This window comes from Anomalospiza imberbis, chromosome 6 (assembly GCF_031753505.1).
Source record: "Anomalospiza imberbis isolate Cuckoo-Finch-1a 21T00152 chromosome 6, ASM3175350v1, whole genome shotgun sequence".
NCBI classification, from domain to species: domain Eukaryota; kingdom Metazoa; phylum Chordata; class Aves; order Passeriformes; family Viduidae; genus Anomalospiza; species Anomalospiza imberbis.
Window position 1 is genome coordinate 35,737,933 of NC_089686.1, and position 23,388 is coordinate 35,761,320.

The following is a 23,388-nucleotide window of genomic DNA, read 5'->3' on the forward strand; positions in this document are numbered from 1 at the left end:
CGGTGAGGGACGGGCGGGCCCCGGGAGGCGGTGGGGGACGCTCGGTCATCGTTGTCCTTCTGCCTCCGGGGTTTTGGCCTCAGCGCTGCGGGGTGAGCCGCGGAGCTGGTCTGGGGCTAGTGGGGAAGTCGACAGGCGTGGGGGAGCGGCTGTACTCCGGGCGGTCGGCCTGGTCGTTACAGGTTGAAACTGTTTGAAAAGAGGCCGCATTGAGAGACGTGTCCTGAGTGCTGAGGCGTTCCAGGCAAGCAGGGGTGAGATACGTGTGTATGTTTGCTTTAAGAGTAGAAATGCGGAGAAGCTACCGTCGAGGCAAGGAGAGGCGTGGATGGAGCAGTCACAAGCGCAGCCACCACCCCCACTGGCAAAGAAGACCCAGTCACAACAACCGCGCCCAAAGGCAAGTACAGGCAGCTTGTGCTTAGCATGGCCTAAGCCGCTGGGTCTTACCCTAATTAAATGTGCAGAATGGTGACTTTCTAGAATTGAGAGGGTTGCCACCTGAAGAGCTAGTAGACAGTACTTCTGGTATATCTGTCATTCCTGCTGGGAGTGGAATTGCGCCGATTTTTGGAAGTTTATTGTGTGTTCACAACAGTACGCTGATTTTAAACTGAGATACGGTTCCATGAGCCAGTGCTTTCAACTGTGCTTTATCCTTAAACCCTTCATCAATATGCAAAAATGATTCAGGGAAGAAAAATATAATTATTTCATTCTACCTGCCTGTTTAGTTTAAGCTTGTGTCTGTTGGTGTAAAATCTGTCATTAAAGGATCTTCCTAAATCTTTGAAAGCATAGTAAGTAATGTGGTAATACCACGTCTAACAGATGAGGAAAAGGAAACAAGGTCTCAGGAATAATCCACTGCCTCAAAAACTGATCCTTTCAGAAAACACGTTTTATATTTTAGAATTTACACTTGCCTGTATTTGAGCTGTTTTTATGGTTGCTTTTTCATCCCCCTGTACTTTCCTTTGTGCCTCTTGCAGGACTAAAAGAGGCTAATGCTTTGCTTTAATATGCTATGTTTTTTTTTTTTTTGAAACCTATTTTTAGGAAAAGAGACACACATATGAGTTGCCACACTAGTTGTACTTGTGTAAGAAAACTTAGAAATGCAAATGGGCACTGCTTCAGTGAGCAGAATTAAAAGAGTTTTATTGGAGAGCTTTAAAGTTAAGTGCTTGGGTTTGATCTGGGGTGGTTTTCCCCTCGTATACCTGTTGTGTCCTTTAACTCTTTCCAGAACTGTATAATCAAACTGCAGTAGAGCTGGTATTAGAAATAGAGTTTCTTTGTCATCTTCTTTTCAATAAATGATGGCTCTTACAAAACAGCTTCACCTACTGCTTTTGAGATGACATGTAATAAGACCTGTCTTAAACAGTGAGAATTGTACAGGTGACTTAGAAAACATCCTAGTGGAAATTTGCTCATCAGTACTGAATGTGCTCATGTATATTAGTTCAAAAAGAGGAAAGCTGCAGTTACCCCCTGTAATGTTTATTAGAAAAGCAGAGGCTTTTCTTGGAATTTTCATTAAACTTCTGTTTATTTTGCATGTTTAGAAACCTTATCAGTGAAATTCTTGTTATGGAGAGAATGGCAAAACATTTTTGACCTGACATCACTGTTTTACCTACACTGTCTCTTGTTTATGCTGTGAAGACTTGCATGCTTTCAGGAGTGGGCTGTTGGTTTAATGTAGAATTGTCCAGTTAATCTTTTTGCTAAAAAAAGTTAGAGGCACTTGCAGAATCAACAGCAACCTCTAATGTATTAGCAAGTAATTTAAGGTTTTTAGGATGCTGGTATCACTAATGTTCTTGAGAAAAATTTAAGCTGAATATTTGTCACTGTTTTATTTTCTTAGTTTAATGTGTGGTGATATGCAGAATGTGCTATCAGAGCACTGCAGAACGGTACTCCATGGATGTCAGTAACAATCTGCTTTCTAGTCTCTGTGGGAAAGATGAGTGGGGCAATTGTGAGCCTATCTTGAAGGCAATGCTATTTTTTTAGTCTGGAACAAGAAGAGCCACAGACCCCAGTGAATGCAGGTCCCAGCAGCAATGAAGATCCTTCTTCATCCAGTTCAATGCAGAGCTCTGTAGCACCAGGTAAGAGATGGTGTTTATAGGTCAGTTCCTATATGCTTATTGTATGACAAGAGTAGTAGTAGCTGCATTAATAATCTGGTGTGACAGGAACCATACAAACAGTAAAGTTTGTGGAGAAAAGTAACATCAGGTGATAGAAAAAGATGTAGTAAGTAAGCATCTAGAGAACAGAGCCAAATCAATTTCAGGCCCACAAGTGCTTCTCATTTTTGAAAACCTGTGTGCTTAGCCAAGCTGATATAAACTGAAAAAATGCAATTCTCTTTTTCCCTTCAGAAAGGCTGCTTTAGGAAGAAAATGAATTATTAAGGAAGCAAATAAAATAAGAGAGCATATAAAAATTATAGCTTGTGTTCAGTTACTCAGTCTTTTGAAAGGCACAACAATCCACCACTTTGTGGTGTGTCTCTTGTGTGATGTGTCTCTTTATGCCTTCAGTGTACTTTGTAGTCTGTAATAAATAGACTCTGGCTAAATACTTGTTCATTTACAACAAATGATGAAGTAGCAGTGCTGTTTACGTTCTGCTTTCCTGACTCATTAAACAATGCTAGCAAAAACGAAGCCAGTGGGAGCTTACATTTCTGTGCAACAGGAGAGTCCTGGAACAACACTGAGTTTAAAGAGATTGTTTTTGTATATCACTGTTTTGCGTTGTGAGCATGCTAGGAGATGTATCCTGCAAGACATTTATTCCTGTGTAGTTACTGTGTAACTACTAAATGTGACGTGCTTTTATAAGCTTTGTTGATTCATTGACTAACTTCTTATTTTCACTGACCTGAAAAGGTCTTGGTCACTTGTGGCTAAGCTGAAACCTAAAAGATGCACACAAGGAGCTGAATGGTAAGCAGCTGCAAAAAGAGGATACTTAAAATGAAATTTCTGGTAGTAAATAAAGTTTTAAATAAAACCTCTTGAAATTAAATGTTAACAATTGTCTCTGAATAAATTTCTTTCTCTTGAGACAATCTGTCAAAGTATTTTAAATCTACCATAGTATTTTATTTGTCTGCCTCTGCATTCACACAGACAGTGAAGCACTAAAATTGAGTGTTTCTCATCCCAGTATATCTTTGGAAGGAGCCAAATGTACTCTTGATTTTATCTCAGTCTCTCCTGTGTGCTGAAGAAAAAGTGTCTAGTTCTGGGAAGTGAATCACTTTGAGTTCATCTGATACCACATTGTCTTTTTTTTTTTTTGCTGTCCTACCAAGTGTTTTAACTAAGAATGTCCCCTCGTGGTTTATTTATGAATAGAGACCATTTTTGTTCTGCCACAAAACCTTTCTTTTGTGCTTTTCTGATTGGTCTAAATTTCCTCTTGGTCAGTGGTGATGTCCCTTCTGTAGCTGTGTAAGAGTAGTGCATTTGAACACTATAAATAACCTCGTTTTTTCTCCTGTAAGTTGCTCATCTGTTCCTACTCTGTGTATCATGCTTGGAATGTGTTGGGGGCTAGAGCCTTGGGTCTCACAATTCTCACATTCACATGAAGACATGGAATATCAAAGAGCAATAAACAAACTTAGTTATCCATCTGATTTTGCCACTTTTTCTCCTATGTGTCTCCCCCTGAAGAACTGCCAGGATTTTATTACGACCCAGAAAAGAACCGCTATTTTCGCCTACTGCCTGGACATAATAACCACAACCCCCTCACCAAGGACAGCATTCAGCACAAGGCAATGGAGTGCAAAAGACTGAGACTCTTAGAAGAGGAAGAAAAACAGAATCAGGTATGTTTTGAAAGATATTGCAATTAAGCTTTATTGTACTCGGGCCTAGGACAGATTATAAACTAAAGTCTTCAAGTTCTGATGATTCAATTTCTTTTTCTGCTAATAAAGTCCTTGAAGCCTTTTGTTTGGCTCTTCCACACAGGAATGAAGTCAAGTCATTACAAACAAATCTGTAAAGACACAGGAACTGTGCTCAGAATTGCAATTGTCCAACAGTTACACTTGAGTCAGGATACTGGATGCCAGGTTTCAAGTTTCTGCCTTGAATTGGCAAAGTGGGGTCTTGATTTAAAGTTTTTCGTATTTTTAATGAATTTATTTATCATACTCCTGGACCTTGAAGGAACAATACTAATCATAGTTGGTAGAAAGTTTTTTTTGAAGAACTTTTTTGGATAGCTAAAATCAATCCAGGTCTTATGTTTATGTCTGGAAAGCCTGTGTGCTTTTCTTCATAAAGTGTTACAGTGAAATTAATGCTGATGCTGCATATTTGTTATGTGGGGAAAATATCTAACAAGGATGCTTTTTCAATATGTGAAAAACATGTCTTATAACTTTACAAGTACCAGCTCAGCTTATATGCTGTCATTTGGAAGAAGTGAACAGTGTTCTTTTTCTTAAGCAATGAAGTTCTCCAACCAGCTCTTCAGCCTTCAGTGTAAAGAACATTTTGACTCTCAAACACTTGCTTTGTCTGAGCATTATCAAAAAGATTTCTTACTCCATAATTCTGCTAAATACTCTATCCCTTGGTCTCCTCAGAAGGTGTTTGCATTAAATTCTAAAAGGTGTGTGAATCATGGAATGGAATTATAGAATTACTTGGGTTGGAAAGGACCTTAAAGATCATCTAGTTCCAGGGGAATGGAAATGGAATGGAAAAGCAGTTTAGTACAACAGTAAGACTGCATGTTTAATATCAGTTGTGATAGAAGATTTTGCTGTATAAGAAGGACTTGAGGTGTTGTAATGAAACCAGAAGGTGATTTTACACCTCCAGGTGGTACTGCTGATTATGTAGAGTGAAGACAGTGGCTGTTGGGGTTTCATATTTTTTTCTCCAGCTTCTGTATTTACAGAAGCACTCGACATCTCACAGGAGTATATGCTTGTCTGCTTACTGTAGTAGATCAGGGAGATGGTGCTAGAATGTGTTTTATATGTTCTGAAAATTTTAATGTGTGTAGGCTAGAGGAAAAAGTTACCTAAACATCCCAAACATCAAAGACCCACAGCCGTGTTTGAGTCTTAAACAAGTAAATAACTGAGTACCGTTCCATGTTACTCTCTTCCAGAAAACAACAAGGGCTGGACTGAACTCATCTGTGCTGTTACAGAAAAGGCAGCTGGGTTCGCTCAGCTCCACAACTTATTGCAGGTACAATGATTTGATTTGTCTTTTGTTTGCAGTGCCAAGTTCTGCTGTTAGTGCAACTGTTTCTGTCAGGTTTTCTTGCATTTCTTACTGTTCCATTGGGATGAGGAGGAACATATTACTTAAAGTCTGGAAAAAGGTTATATTCTGTAATAATCAGATTACTAAAATGATGAGAATTCAAATGAGGAAGTTGTTTCCCAATTTTACTTCAAAAGAAGTTCATTTTATGTATGTATATGGATACACTGTTTTGCCACATTGTACTTTACAAGTATAGCACAGCTTTTTTAGGATAAGTGCCTTTCAATGGATATGACCATTCCCTTGCCTCCCATCAGAACAGCAAAAGGCAAGTTAAGTTAGTGACTTGCTATGTTGCTGTTCTGGCTACTAAAGACGTGCTGGGGTTCAAAATAGTGGGATAAAATTCCATGCATGTGGCAGATGCACACGTTCATGGATTATGGAAGTTAAATCTCGGCATGCTAGTTATTCAGGCATTTTCTCTTAGGTGATTGAGAAGCATTCTATATCCTGGCCAGAATTCTTTTCATGTGCATTAAAATTAGGCTTACCTGAATTCTCCTCTCTTCAACACCCTCACCCTCCTACCTTCTTTTACAGGCTAGTCCATGAACTAAAAGTGAACTGCATGCAGAGGAGGAAGATAGAAATTCACAGTCCAGATTCCTCAGTTGCTGGGACCAACAATTTTAAAATCATTGTGGTATGTTATGAGAAATGATAAGTCTTTAAGATAAAGAGAGCCCATCTTCAGTGAAAATTCAGGCTCTTGTAATCAAATTACACAGGTCAAATGTAGCTTTTAAAGATGAGTTATTCCTTCTCTGTCAGTTCTTAAAGTCTATGCTCAGTAACTTTAAACAGGTAGGGAGAGGCTGTTCCTTTCCTACAAAGGAAAATTATAAAAAAGGTTGGATATGAAAGCTTTTTTTGTTGGTTGTTTTTTGGTTTTTTTAATCTGATCAACATGTTCTTTTGGAAATAAGTAGGAGTTGTGTGGATCATTATTGTGGGGCTGGGAGGAGCAGTGGAGAAGATCAAGAGAAGAAAAAAACGAAAGAGGAGAATTTTCGGAGTGGCAAAGCCTGTGGTTCAGAGAGTCTAAGTAAACATCAGTAATCACTTTACATTTCATGATTTTTCCTAGACTATGTAGGAAGCTCTCCAGGACCAGCTCCTGGCCTTGTAAACAGAGCACTGCATAGATAGCTGAAGCCAGAAGGGACTCAGAAACAGTGTAAGTGTATAGAATTGTTAACATTGGAAAGATTTATTGTTAGCCAAGGACTGAATCCTTTCTTATCCCTGTTTTTTCTCTGTATGCATTTAAAAGGAGTTGACCACTGATTTTAGAGTTGAATGGAAAGCAGGTGGTGTTAAAGGGATCAGAATTAATGTGTTGTTTCATTTTAGACTTAATGCAACCCCCTCAAGCTGTTTTTCCTGTTTCCAATAAGTGTGACCAATAAGCTTTTATTTTACAGGCAGATGTTGCTTGTGAACGAATATTCACTGTGAACGATGTAGAGCATGGAGGATGTAAATATGGTATCATCAATCTCAGCGGTTTGGGGAAGGAGTCTCTCACTGTGGAGATGTATGACAACCTCTACTTCACAAACCGCAAAGTACTATTTTCTGTTCCTCCTTCCTTTGGTGGTTGCATTCTCAGAACACTGTTCTTGGGAGGCTCAGGTGGAAGTGCCATGAGGGTTGGGGAAGGGGCTAGGAGAAGAGAACGGAAGAATCTAGAAATGTGAAACTTGGGTAGACACAGAACCACAATAAACCTGTCCTGAAAGCGCTCGGTACCAGTGATAGTTGTCAGGAATGTTATACTACAATTGGAATGGAAGACTACATAGAAGTACCAGCTTCCAGGGATAGTGATTACTTTAGACTTTGACTGTAGCTGGCAAAACTGAAGTTTGGCTGTCAAAACTACCAAGATGTGCATGCTTCTTTCTTAAAAATAATTTTGGGAAACCGTTTCTCCTGTGTTTATCCTTAAAGTTTACCCTTAAACTGTGTTTATCCTCCTTTAAATATGAGGCATATTTAAAACAGGCTTTCATGATCTCTTCATGTTTAGGTTGTTTCAGGGGTAGTCTCTTGAATAATAAGATGTGCTTGGTGCCTTTGTCTGTGTTTGGTCAGACTTCTTAATGCTGTTCTCTTGTTATAAGTATGAAGCTGAAACGCTTGTGCCCCATTACTGAGTTATTTAGTGGGCTGAGGAGTTTTACCCAGTGCCTAATTTTATGTCATTTTTGCATGGAAATAATCTTTCCTTAATTGAATTACAGATCACAAAAATAATATGTCTTCTTCTCTCTGAAGGTGAACTCAGTATGCTGGGCATCACTGACTCATCCAGATTCTCATGTTTTATATCCTTTAAAAAAAATCAAAATTGTCATTCAGGTTTCACAAGTCTGCATCATGCTTCACAGAAAAATTAACTTCAAGGTATACCTCTTCTGTAGTTCCCCCAGAAGATGAGCTTTCTGGAAATCAGCGGAAGTAAAGAAAATCAAAATATGTTGGAATTACTGAGGCAGATGTATGGTTCTGTTACAGATGGAGGTAAATACAGGTATATGTAGAATTGTTCCCATGTTAATGGTAAATGAAAGACCATGTTTTCTGCCATGGAGAATTCCCACTTCCTTCATAGTGTATATAAATGCCATATCCAAAATTATCTGATGTTTGGAAATTGGCTGAAGCAAAAGAACAGGAGTGGAGGGTTAAGGCAACAACCTTTTTCTGAAGTGAACCTCTTTGAAAGTGGGATGGTTTGTTTGTGTTTAAAACCATCCCCATATAGGTAGGGGTGAGAAGAGAATGGGAGCAATTCAGTAGCATCACCTGCAACTTTCAGAGCATGTTCTGCAGGACTGACTCAAAGAGGAAAGTTGATGATATAGTAGAAGAAGCAGTAATGAAGACTGCAGAGCCCAGAACAGTGGGGCAGGAAAAACTGAATTTTGACATAGGAGATGGCAGACAACATGTTATAAAGTGCCAAAAGAAATTACATAGAAAAATATGGAACGGCCTGTGTGAAAAGCCAGGCAATTCCAGACCAATCCATCAGGGGCAGGAGCTCTCCAGGCATGCACACAGCTGGGGACATGTTCAGGATCACTTGGTTTGGTGGGTTCGTGCTTCCCCCTAGTTGAGTTACAGATTTACCCCACTGAACTTGAAAAGCAGGTTTCAAATTCTATTTGTACCTGGTATAGTCTTCATAAAATATTTAAATGTAATCTAAAGTGAGTTTTCCTTGCCTCCCATTTTACCAATTTACCTCCATGAAAAACAGATCTATATCAATGCAGTGTCATCAACATGAAAAAGTGAGAAGAATGATCTATGTAGGCCATGCTTATTTTTTATTTTTCCTATCACTAGTAAGATACAACGATACTGTCTTATCTTTCTGGTAGTGAAAATACACAAGCAAGAATTTGAGTTCTTTCTAGCTCATTCCTATGAAAGAAGTGAAGTACCACAACTTAATTGTAAACTGTAAAGCACATGAAAGGTCTCAAGGAAAAGTGTCGTGAGCTGTAGCTGTGTCAGGGCATCTTGCTTTTCCCATTTATAAATATTAGGCAGCCTTTTATATTGTAGGGAGAAATCAGTTTTCCTTAACTCACTTCAGCAAGCTGTGTCTCATGGGAATTGCAGAAACACCAGGCTGTGCCAGTCTGCTTCCAGCATCATTGTTCAGCAGCACTAACCCAGGTAGGGTGTTTCTGTTGGAATTTTGTCTGCAAGTTTTGGTGACAATTACAGTATGAAAAGAGCACAAATGAAAGGTTATTTTAGCATTCTTTTTCAGTAGTTGGTGAGGCTGTTGTATTCCTGTAAGACTAAAACAGCTTAAGAAGTGAAATGATGATGAAAGAATTTGAGACTTAATTAACAAGGCGTATTCAAAGCGCTGGTTTATTTTTAGCTGCTGCAGTACTTGACTTTGGCAGAACACCTCACTTGTAAAGTGTAAAGTAAATGCTTGAGATTTTTCATGAGTAGCTTGGCCTGTAATTAATATGCGGAAGCTGCACACAGCAAGTACTCACATTTCCTTACAGAATGTCCAGAGTCACTGCACAGTCCCTTCTCATAGCAGCTGCTCAGGTATGCTCAGTGCATAAATCAGAGGTGGAAAGCTGGTAAATATCTCAGCCCATAGCTCCTTGTACAAGCTCCAGCTCCAGTTGTATGGAAACCTTACTGACTGGGAGAGTACTACGTCTTAAGTCTGGCCATAGCTGATCTTTTTTGTTGGATATTCTTGGGGGCAGGACATAATTAATTGGAACTTCTTGATAGATGTTAGAACCACGTGTCTTCCAGTCACAGAGTGCAGTGCTCTAATCTGGCTTCCATTCAGACATGATCAGTTAAATTTATCAGAGGAAATCTGTGATAGATAAGAGTAATGCACTAATTTTAAATTTTAATGTCTTACTATATATGCAGCCATTAAAAAAATTTGCATAGAGTTAGCATGAACTTGAGTGAAGAGTCACTGAGGGTGGATGGCTACTAGGCCAGCATACCCAGTTGCTCTGTGAAAGATTTTAAGCCCTTCACCATAATTTGCTGTGAGTTCCACCTAAGTCCTCTTGTCTAGTATATCCTACTGACTGTTTAGGTATTTCCAAATTTTATTTCCTTCACTCTCCTAAAAGAGGTGGTTTGTGGGAGCTTTGCTGAGTAGATGCTGGGAGCAAAGTAGAACTTAACCTGTCTAAAACTTGTGTTATCCATCCATTCTTGCCCATATCACCTCTATCACCTCTGCTACCTGACAGATATATATATGATGCGCTGTGAAGGAAGTGAAAACTGAGGATGTAGTCTGCTAATTGGCATAAATTCTGTGCAGGGTCAAATCATGAGTACATGAGTAAGGGTCAAATCTAGGGTTTTATTACTTAATCATTTTTTTTAAAATAAGCAGGCATAGAACTTACAGGTTAGGCTTTGGCTAATCTACAGTTTATAAAGTAAATATTTTTTATTTCTAGCCCACTCATCTTTAACAAATTGCTTACTTAGTGCTATAAGGCAACTTTTTCTGCCATGGGGAGCCCTCTGACTACTGAATAAATTTCACAGTCTTTCAATATCATCTATTTACATAGACTGTAGGAGTCCCACTTACAGTCATGAACTTCCATTTCTGTTTCCTGTCTCTTGAGTAGCAAAAGGACACTAATTGGGTGTCTTTGAGGACACTTTCTCTGCTTCAGATTGAAATGTTAAAAGAAATGTGGCAATCTAAGAACCTTTCTGAGTTACCATCCTGTCCTAACATTTTATGAACACTTCATGTGTTGCTCCTGTCTTCTAGGAGATCGACCTGGAATGCTGTGCAGTTTCAAGATATCCACTGCCTGGTCCTGCGCTTGGTGCCTGAACCCCCAAGCAGACAACTGCTTTAGCACAGGTGATCTATACCAAAAGAGGTAACAAGGCTACCTCTTGTCTCAGTGGGAAAGACTTCTTCCGTTCATCTCCCAGCTGCTACGCAAATTACAGCTAAACTAACATCATCTGTCTTCCTTAGGCCTGACACGACGAGTTCTTGTGACCAACGTAGTGACAGGGCATCGACAGACATTTGGAACCAGTAGTGATGTGCTGGCACAGCAGTTTGCCACGCAGGTAGGGAGAACCAGACACCATTTTTTCAGAGCACTTCCTCATTGGTGTGGGCTCTTTGTGCTGTTTGGGGCAGGACTCCTCATGCTGTACATAAGGTTGTGATGACAGCCGCTGTTGAGTGGCTGTTCCACAGCAGAGCTGATGTGGTCTGATGCTTGAACACAATTGAAGAGCAACAAAAATATTATCTGATTTCAAACTGTGGCAACAGGGGCAATTTTTGATCAGATTACAGAGGATAAAAGACAAGGAAGTACAAAAAGCACAGTAATAACACGTAAAATTGTTTTGGTTTTGGCAAATAACCTCATACTAGTAACACTCAGTGTATTGCCTCCACCAAGAAGGAGAAAGTCCCAATAAAATATTAATGGACTTGTTCACAAAGAATTAGGAGCGTAAAACAGGAATATGAGAATTCCAGTTTCTGTTTTGCTGTTATGTTAGACTGAGTTCCTGCTTACTTAGGCAAACTTTTACCGCTAAAGTAAGTAGCTGAGGTTTGAATGGAAGTTAAGAATTTGCTGAAAAATGCTGCAGTGTGTAATTAAAATTCTGCTGCTTAATGCATCTGTTAAAATAATTTGACAACTACACTGTAGAGCTCAAAAGCATGACACAGGCTCTGTCTGTGCAACTTGTAAGATCCTTGCAGATGTTACACAGTACGCTTCTTTCTCTGGGATTCTCCCAGACCCCAGTGCTGTACAATGGCTGCCGTTCGGGTGAGATTTTCAGCATTGATGTGCGCCAACGTAACCGCAAGGGGCAGAGCTGGAAAGCAATTCGTCTCTTCCATGGCTCAGCAGTTACATCTATTCACCTTATGGAGGCTGAACATTATCTGATGGCAGCAGATATGGCTGGAAAGGTATGGTTTTGTTGTGTTTAGGATATTCTGTTCCTTTTAGTATCTTGGAATTTACAGGTACTTATCCCATTCCCAAGAGCAGATGTCTGCTCTTAGTATGTATTATGGAACTGGGTGGTAGTTCCATTTACGGGTCTTCTCCCAGAGCCCGTTATTTATCACAGAATGGGTTGGGTTGGATGGAAACTTAAAGATCATCTAGTTCCAGCCCCCTGTCATAGGCAGGGACACCTTCCACTAGACCTCCATCCAACCTGGCCTTGAACGCTTCCAGGGATGGGGCATCCACAACTTCTCTGGGCAGCTCATTTTAGTCACTCACCACCTTCACATTAAAGAGCTTCTTAATATTTAATCTGAACCTACCCATCTCAGTTTAAAGCTGTTCCCCACTGTCCTATCACTACATACCCTTATAAATTGACCCTCTCTAGCTCTCTTGTAGCCTCCTTTAGGAGGAGGCTGCTTTTGCAGGCGGAATTCTCTCAGCCTGTCTCCATAGGAGAGGTCCTCTAGCCCTCCAGTCATCTTCATGGCCCTCCTCTGGACATGCTCCAACACCTCCAACCTTTGGGTGCTCTCTGCTTTAATATATCCTCTCAAACAATTCCTTCAACTTGCAGATAAAACTGTGGGACCTGAGAGCAGCAAAGTCTGTGAAACAATACAAAGGTCACCACAATGAATATGCTCTTCTCCCTTTGCATGTAAATGAGGAGGAAGGACTTCTTATAGCAGGTGGGTTGACTTATTCCTTCTGTTTGTATAGTGTATGGTAGTGATTTTCTTATGCGTGAGGGTGTTTCTTAGATACAGCTGTTAGAAGCTGTACAGCTGTTAATTCTTCAAAATTCAGAAAAAATTCAGCCTTAAACATACTGTGATATACTATGAAAATTATGTTTATGGCTGCATACCTACTGTAATGAATCCTGTGAGGTGCTCAAAAGCTTAATCTGCTGTGTCCTGCAAAAGTCCTGTTATCCTTTCCACAATATGTCTCAAGAGTAGAGCAGAAAACCCTTGGTTTTAAAATTCAGGGAAACAACATGTAAACAGGAGACTTGGTGATAACTTTATATACAGACTGCATATCTTTAGTTGGTGCTTAAGTGGAGAATGTGATGATGGACTGAAACGTTGGCATGTGGGCCTGACTCCTTGTAAACTGTCTATACCACTCTGATTCATTTTGAATACTCCAGTTACACAGATACTCCAGTTATACAGATTTTTGTATTATTATATTTTGGGTGGGGGCAGGAAAAGTAGCAGTAGATGAAACATAACCCTTATAGTGCAGCCAGGCTTCATTAAGTCACTGTAAAGACAGTGACCTCCTTTGCTTGGATATGTCCGTAAGTGGTGGAATAATAAGAATTTTTAATGTGACTGAATTTTTCTCCCTTTTTTTGGCTTAGGAGCTTGATAAAGGGAAAAGCACTCTAAATACTGATTTATTGTACCTTTATTACCTAATAGGAAATGCACATTTTTCCCACTCTTGTAGTATTCAGTGTAAAATTTTTGTGTTGTAAAATATGGATAAGCACTTTGTCTCTTGTGAGTGTAAAAATATGCAGGGTGTTTTCTCCACAGACCTTCTACTTCTGTGGTGATAATCTTGCAGAACCATGTAAAGTCCTTTTTATGTAATGTTGAATTGTGCTTTCCTCCCAGTTGGTCAGGATTGCTACACCCGAATCTGGAGTCTCCAAGATACTCATCTGCTTAGAACCATCCCTTCTCCCCACCCATCATCCAAAGATGCCATTCCTAGTGTGGTGTTTTCTTCAAGACTTGGGGGTAGCCGAGGAGTTCCCGGCTTACTCATGGCTGTCAAACAGGATCTCTACCACTTCTCCTATAACTGACATATTCTCCTCAGACCTGGTCTACAAAGCTGTCAATCTATATGTGACTTCAGAATCTTTACACCAGTCACCAAGCTGCTGAGTCATTATGTGCTGCTGTTGAATCTGCTTTGCTCATCTAATTGTGAACCTCCTTCAGCAGTTCAGCAAATCTTTCTGTATACATACATCTCAGACCTCTTGTAAATAAAAGCTGAACACTGATTAACTGTAGGCAAGATTCAGTCTCTCTGAAATCTAGCTTAACCCTGCCAAGCAGGTAACTTTAAGAGCCTCTGTTGTGCTAGCTGAATGTGCTGTCAAAAGGCTGCTCTAACTTGATTCTAGTTTGGTCACCTAACCTTTAGCTGTGGTCACATCTGCCTCAAGAAGCAGGTTGGCCCAGCAGAGTGAAGCAGCTGATGTTGAGAAGCTGAACTCTGTAAGTGTTCTGGGGCTTTGTTTGGAGTAGCTTTGGTTGGGGTTCCTGCAACTGCCACTGTTCCACCTTGGAAGCAGTTGGTTGGAAGCCACCATGCTCCACTGTTGGAAACAGTTCAAGGAACAGCTGTTTTCCTCACCCCTGCTGTCAGTCCTTTTTGCTGGGTCATACTAAACTTTGTGCCTTTCAGATGATGGTAGCGTGTGACTGCCCTGCCATGATCCCCTGGAGAAAGCAGCAGGCATGGAGTAAAGCCCTTTTCTGGTCCAGAAGCAAAGCTGAATGCCCTTGTTAATTTATCAGTCGTTCCTAACCAAGTCCACAACCCTGACATGTAGTTTGGTCAGTGGTCTGGAAGGGTGGGCTTTGTGATTTGGAATCATCTGTGCAAAGTGAGCATACGGAGGTACAACTGGGCTGCCCTCAGCTGCAAAGCTGTAGTACCAGCTCACAGTAACTGGATGATACCATATCTGTATTTGAGAACAATTACCATCCAATGGAGCCTCTTCACTTCCTGCCTGGTAACCAGTCTGGGTTGGACAAGACCATCCTGCTCTCAGCATCTGTAGGAAGTACTGACCAGATCGGCAACCTGTGAAAGGGTAAAGGCCCATGAACTAGGATGGGCTTTACAGGAAAGACACACTGCACTCAAGTTTTCCAAAATTCCTACTAAAGGAGTGCCAGAACAATCTTTCCATCCTGGGATCTGCATAGAGCACTCAGGTGTACAGTTGTGTCATCAGAGATGCTACTTCCCCTGGGGTCCTGCCAGCTCAGCAGGTGGGCATACAATGACATGCTGCACAGCACGTTAAGAGGGCTCAGTGAGACGGCCCTGGCAAAGAGCAAGGCTGGGACTCTGCATTCCGAGTGCCTTCTGCCAGCAGGCACGGGCTGCACACGCACATAGAGATGAGTGCTGCTGCTCCCTACAGGTGGGGCCTCTCGGGCAGTTCCTACTACAGTACTCTAACCCGGGTCTGTGTCCTCACTGGAAAGGGCTGCAACAGTGCTGAGCACCCTAGGCAGGAAGGGGCTTTCAAGTCCCACACTAAGCAGTCCTCTTTCTGACTTCAAAGTAAGCTCCCACCAGCACCCTCTTATGCATATTACAAAGTTTTTCAGCTATCTCTTTTCTTAACAGATATTATTACTGTTTTGCACCTTTTGGCCAGAGCAACCTATTTATGGAGGGATTGTACCCTGCCACCTTCATTCTGAGGGACCATCAGCTTTGTTTAACCTCACACTGGTGCATGTGCAAGAAAGCTCTTGCTTTTTATTCCTCTTGAACAGTATTTGTAGTTTAAAAAATGGGTTAGTAAAACTGTTCCACCAGCCACAAAATGTTTTTTTCCCAAAGGAGTGAGCTGCAGCATAAGCACAGTGCTGTTAACAGGGATAAGGCACTCAGGGCTGTGGCATGAGCTCCACAAGAGTTCATTGAGGACTTGGTGGTGTAGCCAGTTCATCCCTTTGCATCCCTGGTAGTGGCCTGAGCTCACTGAACAAACTTCATGAGGGTGTCTCTGGCTTCTGAAAGGAAGCCTCAGAAGTGCCCTGCAATGCAAGACACTCTGCAGGGAGATTCCCTTCACAAGCCCCATTAAAACCTTAGCAGAGCCTGCAGGCTTTTGTTTTTTCCAATGCATTCCTCTCTCCTTCCATTTTGCAAGTGACTTTGGATAAGAGGGAATTATTCAAATATAAGTACCAGAAAGGGTAGGCCCTAGTAAAAACCATCTCTGACCTGCAGGGCTCCACGCTCATTTCTTCTGTCCTCTCACAACCTTCAGGTCTAAGCAAGGTGCTTGCTGTTCCAAGAGACTGTGTTCTCAGGAGCACATCTTGCTCACCAACACACTAGTGTTGTGTGGTGACCTCCTGACCTTTCTTTGTATTTCATTTACCCATAAATCTATACAGAAGACAATAGAGCAGGAAAACTCTCCTCTTGGGAGCAGTGTCAAAACTTAACAGTGTGGCTATATTCTGTCAGAAATAGCTGCTGCAAGGGTAATCAAGATGAATCCCAGCAAATAGTCAAAATAGTGTCTTCCCTCATTGAGTATACATTCAAAACCCCCAAATCTTTCTTCTATCCCATTAACAGCTAACTTGTGTTTCCCCATGAGCAGACTGAGCTGTTAATTCCTTACAACCATGGTTCCCCTCATACCTCTGGCTTTAGTGTTCCTCTGCAGAGCCTTCTTCCTTACACAAAACAGAGTGGGTGCTGCTCACAGCATAAGTTCTGTGCTGCCCCTTCTCTCCAGACAGTGTTCATGGGACCAGAGGTCTCCTGCTCTCCTAAATGGTAAGCCTTGCAAGCTGTTCCCATCCCTCTACTACCCTTTGAAAACCAAGGGACCTAATTCCCAGTTGCTTTGCTTTTCAATTTGAGAAAATACTCCACAATTTGTCTTGATTGGTTATGATAATTTTTGACATTTTCTGTTGCATGCACAATGATAAATGCATACAGCAAAACTTCCAAAAGCATTTGCATTGCCTTAATTAATAATGCATACTGCAACTAAGCATCTGTTCAGAAAACATAAGTGTAGTTAACCCCATCCCACTGCAAAGTCCTAATATTACATCTGATAATCAATTCAGTTGCAACATACTTTATATTGATCTTCTTGCTAGTAAACATGTGGTTCAAACATTTTCAGGTAGTAACCTACAAAGATCATGAAATCCCTTAAAGTGGAATTAATTCCAAAATTTAAATTAGAATTTAGACTCTTTCAGTGCTCTTAACTCCATAATTCCTGTTCTGCAAGAACAGGACCATGCAACAATTATGTCCAGTTACCGTGGGAAACACAAACTAAGAATTGTGGTTGAAAGGCATCTTACATAACTGAAGATAGTTTCATCTCTATGTTCCTTTGAGGGAAAATTCATACAACAAAAGAAAATAGCTTCCTTTCTGTTGCTTCCAGGAACCAAGTGCACACACGTCCCTTGCAAACCCATTCACCCAATTAATGCTTTTGCAGCCAACACTTCTAATTAAGCCTGCAAAAGCACTAAAAAAGGAGATGGCAAGCGGGGCAAGAAGAGAGGCAATTTGGCTTCAGTGACAAACAGCAAGCAGTTTACAGGCAGCAGCTAAATTATATTAAATCATCTCTTTCATTACGCAGCAACAGTGGGGCCCTAAGGCAGTTTAAAAGGAACTGCAACATTCTTCCTATCTGCTACAGTATCAAAACATTGTATTTCTTTGTCTCTGCTTCTCAGCAAGGACTGAACTAGCGGGAAACTTCAGAAAGGCCAGCCCTGTGCTCCAAGCCAGGTTGCAGCATTCCTCATCCAGCAGACACCATTTCCTTGCTCCCACTGGTTCCCTGAAGCATGGCACAGCATAGCCTACCTGGCTCTCCTCACTGGCCAAACTGCCAGTGCCTCCCATCAACACCACTCTCTCAGAAGCCAGTCTCACCCTTGCTCTGTTCCATGTTCCCTGCTGCTATCAGTCATCTCTCAACCCTGATTAATAAAGCTCTTTACACATAAACCCCTTCAGGTGACATAAGATTTAAAGACATAACATGTAGAAAAAGTTCAGTTTTAACTTGAAATTTCTAAAGCAGGGAGGAGATTTCCTTCTGGGTTTTCTGTGGTGGTGTTGGACACATCTTTCTGTTGGTCCCAATTTACTGCAATACATGTATGCATGGTCATTTCTCATCTATTATCCTGATGAATACTGAAATTAAGAGGTTACAAAAAGTCAATTTACACCAATTCACACTGGCATTTTTGCATATTTAAGTTTAAGAGGGACCTATTTTAACAGGACTAGAAAATAATTCATTTGTTATGAGAAAGGGAGAATTCAAACCTAACTATGTGTATAATCTCAAGGTATCCCCTTACAGAAGCTGCTTTCAGAAAAGTTACAATCTAGCAGTGGAGAATTCAGCTTTGGTCCCCAAACCTTTAGTCACTAGTGGCTGCTTGCACACACTATATGTACTACATATACTGTGAGCTGAATCCAGCAGTCAATGCCAACCCACAGTACTTTCTAGACAGGGGTTTTGGGGTGAGGGCCTGGGGGCTGAGAGATGCTTGACCCAACTGTTTAAAGCACTTTACAAAGCAGTGTAATACTTCAAAAATGGAAGCCAAGGCACAAAACTGGTAAACCTTTTCAGGTAACGTCTGAAAATATAATCAAGATCACCTGCCTTTTCTTGTTGGAACAACTTCTTTCCTATCTGTTGGTATCATGGTAGCTGTGAAGCATTTTGATGCCTTCCTGACAAGCCATTGTCTGCACATCACCATCAGACATATTCACCTGCTTCTCTCCAGTGCTGCTCAAAAATTGCTTTTTAAGCAGTAACATAAATATTTAACTAGCTTTTCAAAACATTAGAAATCAGTATGTTTCAAAATCTCTGGCATTCTTGAAATTAGAATTCTTAGAACTTCTGTAATGCCACAATTAAAACATCTACATAAGGACTTCCACATATATGTATATCTATATCTCACTGGTATATTTTTTTTTTTGCTTGAGTTATATCCAACAAAAAGAAAGTTAAAAAGCTGAATGCATTTTAATTTTGGCTTGAAATAACTAAGTAGCTGCCATTCTATTTTAGCTTTGTCTTTGTCACATTATACTGTTGATTTTGAAAGCCCTCATAACAAATTTTTATTTCTTTTGGTATTGACATTATTTCATTGTTGTTGTACCTGCACTACAAACAAAAATATTTTATGACACAATATATGTATTGTTACTGACAGAATATATATGTCAACATTGCTTTGCCCTGAAAGAGTGCTCAACTAAAGTAGGGGATGGGGATGAAACCTGGATGACAAAAAGCAGACAGTTCTATCATTTGTCCAAATCACTCTCTGTTTTCAAATTACTAGCAGGCAAAGACATATTTGTTGGTGCCAAATTATATTACAGCCATCAGCAATAATTAAATGCAAGGACAATGCCACAATACATGGCATTACAGTGACTGACAGTGGCAGTTGACAAATGAAACACGAAAATGATGAGAGGCTGCCAAAATTGAATTATATTAGTATTTAAACCTAATTGGGCTGGTTATGCTGAAAGCAAAAATATGGACAATAAAGTCTGTAGAACCAGGTGGGGAATCCAGAGTTCTGCAATGTTAAAGCCCAGGCTCCCAAAGCAACAGGGGCATTTGTGAATGTCTCAGCACAGTCCTAGCAGACACCTGGCACAAATGCAAGGCAGATCTAACTTAAGGATGGTGTTTATTTCCACAAACAAACTCTTGTTGACATCAAAAGCTAGCAAGGGTTGTCTTGTCTTCCAGAACACAACCAAAGGTCCAATTCCCAAGGAAGACCGATAGGAATGTTCAGGATACCTTGGCCAACTTGAGCCTGTGCAACTTCACCTGCAAGGCACTGGGCAGGAGAGCGAATGAACAGGAAAACCAGGGCAGGGAGTGGAAGTGGGGGAGGGCAGGGAATGAAGAACAAAGCAGTTTTTCTTGCACAAGTAACTCTGCCTTAGAGCCTGTTCCTGCCCTCACAACAGCTACATGTTGTAGCCATGCTGTTCCACCATCTGTCCCCTGGCTGCAAGTCTCAGGTGCAAAATGCACCTGGTACACATTTAAGCCAAGAATGGCCTACAGGGTTTGGACAGGGAGTCTAAGTAAAAGTGCTGATATCTATATGAAGCTTACATATACCTGCTTCACAAAATGACAGGGAAACCCACATCATCTATTTGAAGATGAATCTTCATGCTGAATTGCCATATGTACCCATAATGGAAATAAATCCATCAGAACAGAGCAATCAGCAAGTCTAGACTTGTTTTGTGATGCTTTGGATAAGGAATTCACATATCTTTGCACATTAGCTAGTTCATAAGATTGTTATTTTACTCAGTGTTTTCCATAGCATTTACTAATTGGAAGAGGCGCAGATGCTGCTCGATCTTTCCATAATCAATCTGACATAATTTTTCTGGCAAGAGATTTACATCAGTCAACTTCAGTCTAAGTCAGAACAGGTTTTTATCATGTCACATATCCTACCAAGTAAGTGTGGCAATTTTAACTGCTAAAATATTAACATTATAGTGAACTTCAGTTGACCGACTACAACTTCATGGTAATTTCTCTTCAGTGTAACAGAAAAGTGATGATCTTCTACAAATTTCCTGAAAAACAGTTTCCTTCTATCTTTGCCCTTGGCAATACAGAAGACTTTTTCACACAGGAGTTGCATTACTATCGGACCTGTCTCATGGTGCCATTACGAAAATCACAGTTTGTGTTCTTGCACAGCTCCAGCAATGTTGCTGTGAACTTTTGACCGGCTTTTGACTTTTTCCAAAAACTCACTCTTGGTAGGTGCTACCCATAACACAAAGCATCTCTCCTAATAGTTCAGGAAGAGAACTCTCACAGGTTTCTATTGACAGTCCAACCCTAAACACAACATGCTCTCACGATGCTTTAGGGATAATTTTTTTTCCCAGCATTTCCATTTCCTTCATGTTTTCTGTAGAGCTTTCTGTCCACAGACATCTCTTAAGGCTCTTTTGTTTATTGAATCCTAATGTGTTAACACTGAATAGCATTGGACTCTGCTAACATCTATCCCCTTTCAATAGCTAAGCCATTTAATAACCATATTCTATACTGTGTACTCACAGCACCGAACAGTACCAGAAAAAATAAGCACTATTCTGTACAGGAAACAGCAGGGAACTTAAACCTTAGATCATTTTTTTTTCATTTTGGAAAACAAAGATCCCAAATACACCTCTCGGCATTCTCCAGAAAGAGTTACACCAAGCCTGCTGCAGTTCAAGCACCACATAAAACTTTGCTTTGTAGAGAAACATCATAGAAGATTCAGGTCCAGGATAATCTATCAAGAAGAATGGACTCTGATACTGACAGGTTGCTAAGTTACTAAGACCACATATATATTAAAAATGTTTAGACAACATTTTCCTTTTGATTGAGTAGTAGTTCTTGCTTTGACAAGGAAAAAAAAATCAGACAAGTTGTTGAAACAGATGCCAAAGATTTTATACAAGGAATGTCATGGCTGCTTTCTCTTTGTGCATTAACATGGTAGTAAAGCTACATGCATAAACAGCACACAGCGCACAGCCTACAAACCAAGAACACATTGCTCACCCATTAAAAAAATAAAGAATACTTTGAAGCACAGAATTATGCTAGATGTACAGAATGTCTTTTAAGAGAGGATTTCTACCTACTCATGCCCTTATTCGGACAACAGTCAGTTTATGGCAGACTTTTGCTTACAAAAACATAAGACAGTCCGCAGTAAACTTGGCCAGTACCGAAGGTGTCCTGGAACATCTTCTAAGTCTACTTCCTTGTGTAGGCTGGATGTAGCTGTGAAGGGACAAACACTTTGTGAGCATGGTCTTTCAGAGACAAAGTGAGAACCGCTTGTTACAAGGAAAGTCAGTACACTTGTTCAGAAGATAAAGTTCTTTATAGGAGTTAATTTAATAATACAGTCTTAAAAGAGGGTGTTGGGTATCTCATCACACAAGAGCATATTTAATAAGCTGGGGGGGAAATACCACAGTTGCAGGACACTGCATTAAACTCCAGCCACTCCAAGAGGAGGCAACTCCCATGTGGTGAAAGAATTTTTGTCTATGTAAGCCAAGAAGGGAGAATTTTAGGCAGTTTAATCCACAATGGTCTCCTTATAGGTGGAACTACAAATCCATAGTACATGACAGTATAAGTTAGGTTAAGTGGTGCTTTTCATAATAAAATCTGTGAATTCATTGCAGTCCTTTCATAAAAGGATGAAGTCCAGCGAGCGCCAGTTGCTAGGAGCAAAGAAGAAAGGTTCGCATTTGCCAGGCTGATTTGTAAGTTCATATTAGAAGAAAGTAAAATCTGTGCAGTCTCTATGCAACCATATCTGAGAACACAGAGGCTTCAGAGACTATAGGATCTCTTAAAAAGTGGGGGAAAAGGAAAGTCATCACAACCCAAACAACTCAAACTTTGTATCTCAGAATTGCCTACAAAACTTGTTCTCTTCTTCTGCTCTGACAAAACTTTTAACTGCAATGATCTTGCAGAGAAACTTGAAGAAAACCTGAGTACATGAAAACATTGTCAGGGAGAGAAAAACCCTGCTACCTTTTGATCTGGTATTGAAGCTGAAATGGCAAGATCAGAATCCTTTGCCTCCTGCCATAGGATTTGCTTTACCTTTCAGAGTTCTACCAGTCTTTGCCAGGGAGTCTGTGTTAACTTAATACCTCTTGCACTGCAAGACCATTGCTCATATCATAGTTCAAACAAACTTGTTAATAAATCTGGGTTTAATCTTCCATGGCCAGAAGGGCAGCACCTCTAGATGCAGAGTTGGTTGAACTACCAGGTGTAATTCATATATCAACACTGGAGATTCCTGGCAGCACAGAGTCCAAACCTTCCTCACAGGACATCACGATCAGCAAGACATTCCAAAAGAAGAATTAGAAGGCCATAATTCTGATCCAATACAGTAAGGAGCACCACCATCCATCATTTGAACTAGGAATACTCAAAGCTTCATTTTCAACCATACTCTTAATATACTAAATTATACATAGTTGATATATATATATTTTTTTTAATTGGAATAAAATACACTGGGTTTTGGGTTGCTCATTTACAAGGGAGCTCCCTCCCTTTCCCAGTTCATTTGAAATTAAAACCTAGAGGCTGAATGTAAGCTCATTCCCAGCATTCCAAGATGGATATAACATGAGAGGAGGCCAGAAACTGGAAACATGCACTCTGGCTGCAACAGATTAGAAGGTGAAAGGGAGACCAGATATCTTCATTTGTAACCCTGAGAACATAAGGAATTGCAAAGATCTGGAGAGCAGCCCGGGGTTAAAGGTCACCAGGCTTTTTATTGCAGTTAAAGCAAACTCGGACTGGGTGATCCCATCCGCGAGAGGGAACCGCTCTGCGGTCATGTGAGCACTCATCACAGAATCCCTGGCCACAGGCCCGACAGTGGTGTTTGGAGAGTTTGATACTGAATTCCTTCCGGCAATTGTGGCAGTGCAGGATTTCATGATCTGGTACCCAGTATGCAGGTCGGGCAGCATCTTTTACCAGACCTAGGGAGGAAGTGAGGTGGGGGGATGAGAAAGAGGGAGAACAAAATAATCCATGAACATGAGCATATCAAGAATGTACTCCAGTGGAGGCACTCACACACTGCAAGTCA

At 40.6% G+C, this 23,388-nt stretch overlaps 3 protein-coding genes and 1 long non-coding RNA gene across 18 annotated transcripts in view; 1 reads left to right on the forward strand and 3 right to left on the reverse strand.

Moving 5' to 3' along the window:
* The window catches only part of DPF3 (double PHD fingers 3), a 185,762-nt gene extending 183,103 nt beyond the window's left edge, over window positions 1-2,659 (reverse strand). For 2 of the 12 annotated variants that reach the window (XM_068193361.1, XM_068193358.1), the window contains exon 1: window positions 2,486-2,631. In XM_068193361.1, the coding sequence (XP_068049462.1) occupies window positions 2,486-2,610 (125 nt within the window). In that variant the 5' untranslated portion in view covers window positions 2,611-2,631. Of the gene's footprint in view, window positions 1-2,485 lie in introns of all 12 variants that reach the window. The other 10 variants (XR_011000045.1, XR_011000047.1, XR_011000046.1 and 7 more) reach the window with 10 other exon arrangements.
* DCAF4 (DDB1 and CUL4 associated factor 4) lies at window positions 1-21,715 on the forward strand. 3 transcript variants are annotated; one of them, XM_068193352.1, is made up of 14 exons: window positions 284-400; window positions 2,026-2,123; window positions 3,705-3,862; window positions 5,164-5,246; window positions 5,871-5,973; window positions 6,755-6,898; window positions 7,611-7,660; window positions 8,944-9,023; window positions 10,642-10,737; window positions 10,858-10,955; window positions 11,650-11,826; window positions 12,450-12,564; window positions 13,507-15,545; window positions 15,952-21,715. In XM_068193352.1, the coding sequence occupies exons 1-13, from the start codon at window positions 291-293 to the stop codon at window positions 13,698-13,700; spliced, it is 1,506 nt and encodes a 501-aa protein (XP_068049453.1). In that variant the 5' UTR covers window positions 284-290; the 3' UTR covers window positions 13,701-15,545; window positions 15,952-21,715. The 3 variants fall into 3 exon arrangements, with proteins under 3 accessions (XP_068049452.1, XP_068049453.1, XP_068049454.1); XM_068193351.1 differs by having other exon boundaries at window positions 1-400; window positions 13,507-21,715; XM_068193353.1 differs by lacking the exons at window positions 284-400; window positions 2,026-2,123; window positions 3,705-3,862; window positions 5,164-5,246; window positions 5,871-5,973 and adding an exon at window positions 6,417-6,507.
* On the reverse strand, window positions 11,953-18,466 carry LOC137475734 (uncharacterized). Its single transcript, XR_011000051.1, has 2 exons — window positions 18,329-18,466; window positions 11,953-12,464 (listed from the first exon to the last, which is right to left on the reverse strand). It is a non-coding gene; the product is annotated as an uncharacterized lncRNA (long non-coding RNA).
* The window catches only part of ZFYVE1 (zinc finger FYVE-type containing 1), a 24,120-nt gene continuing 21,901 nt past the window's right edge, over window positions 21,170-23,388 (reverse strand). For both annotated transcript variants that reach the window (XM_068193332.1, XM_068193333.1), the window contains one exon: window positions 21,170-23,278. In XM_068193332.1, the coding sequence (XP_068049433.1) occupies window positions 23,046-23,278 (233 nt within the window). In that variant the 3' untranslated portion in view covers window positions 21,170-23,045. The remainder of the gene's footprint in view (window positions 23,279-23,388) is intronic.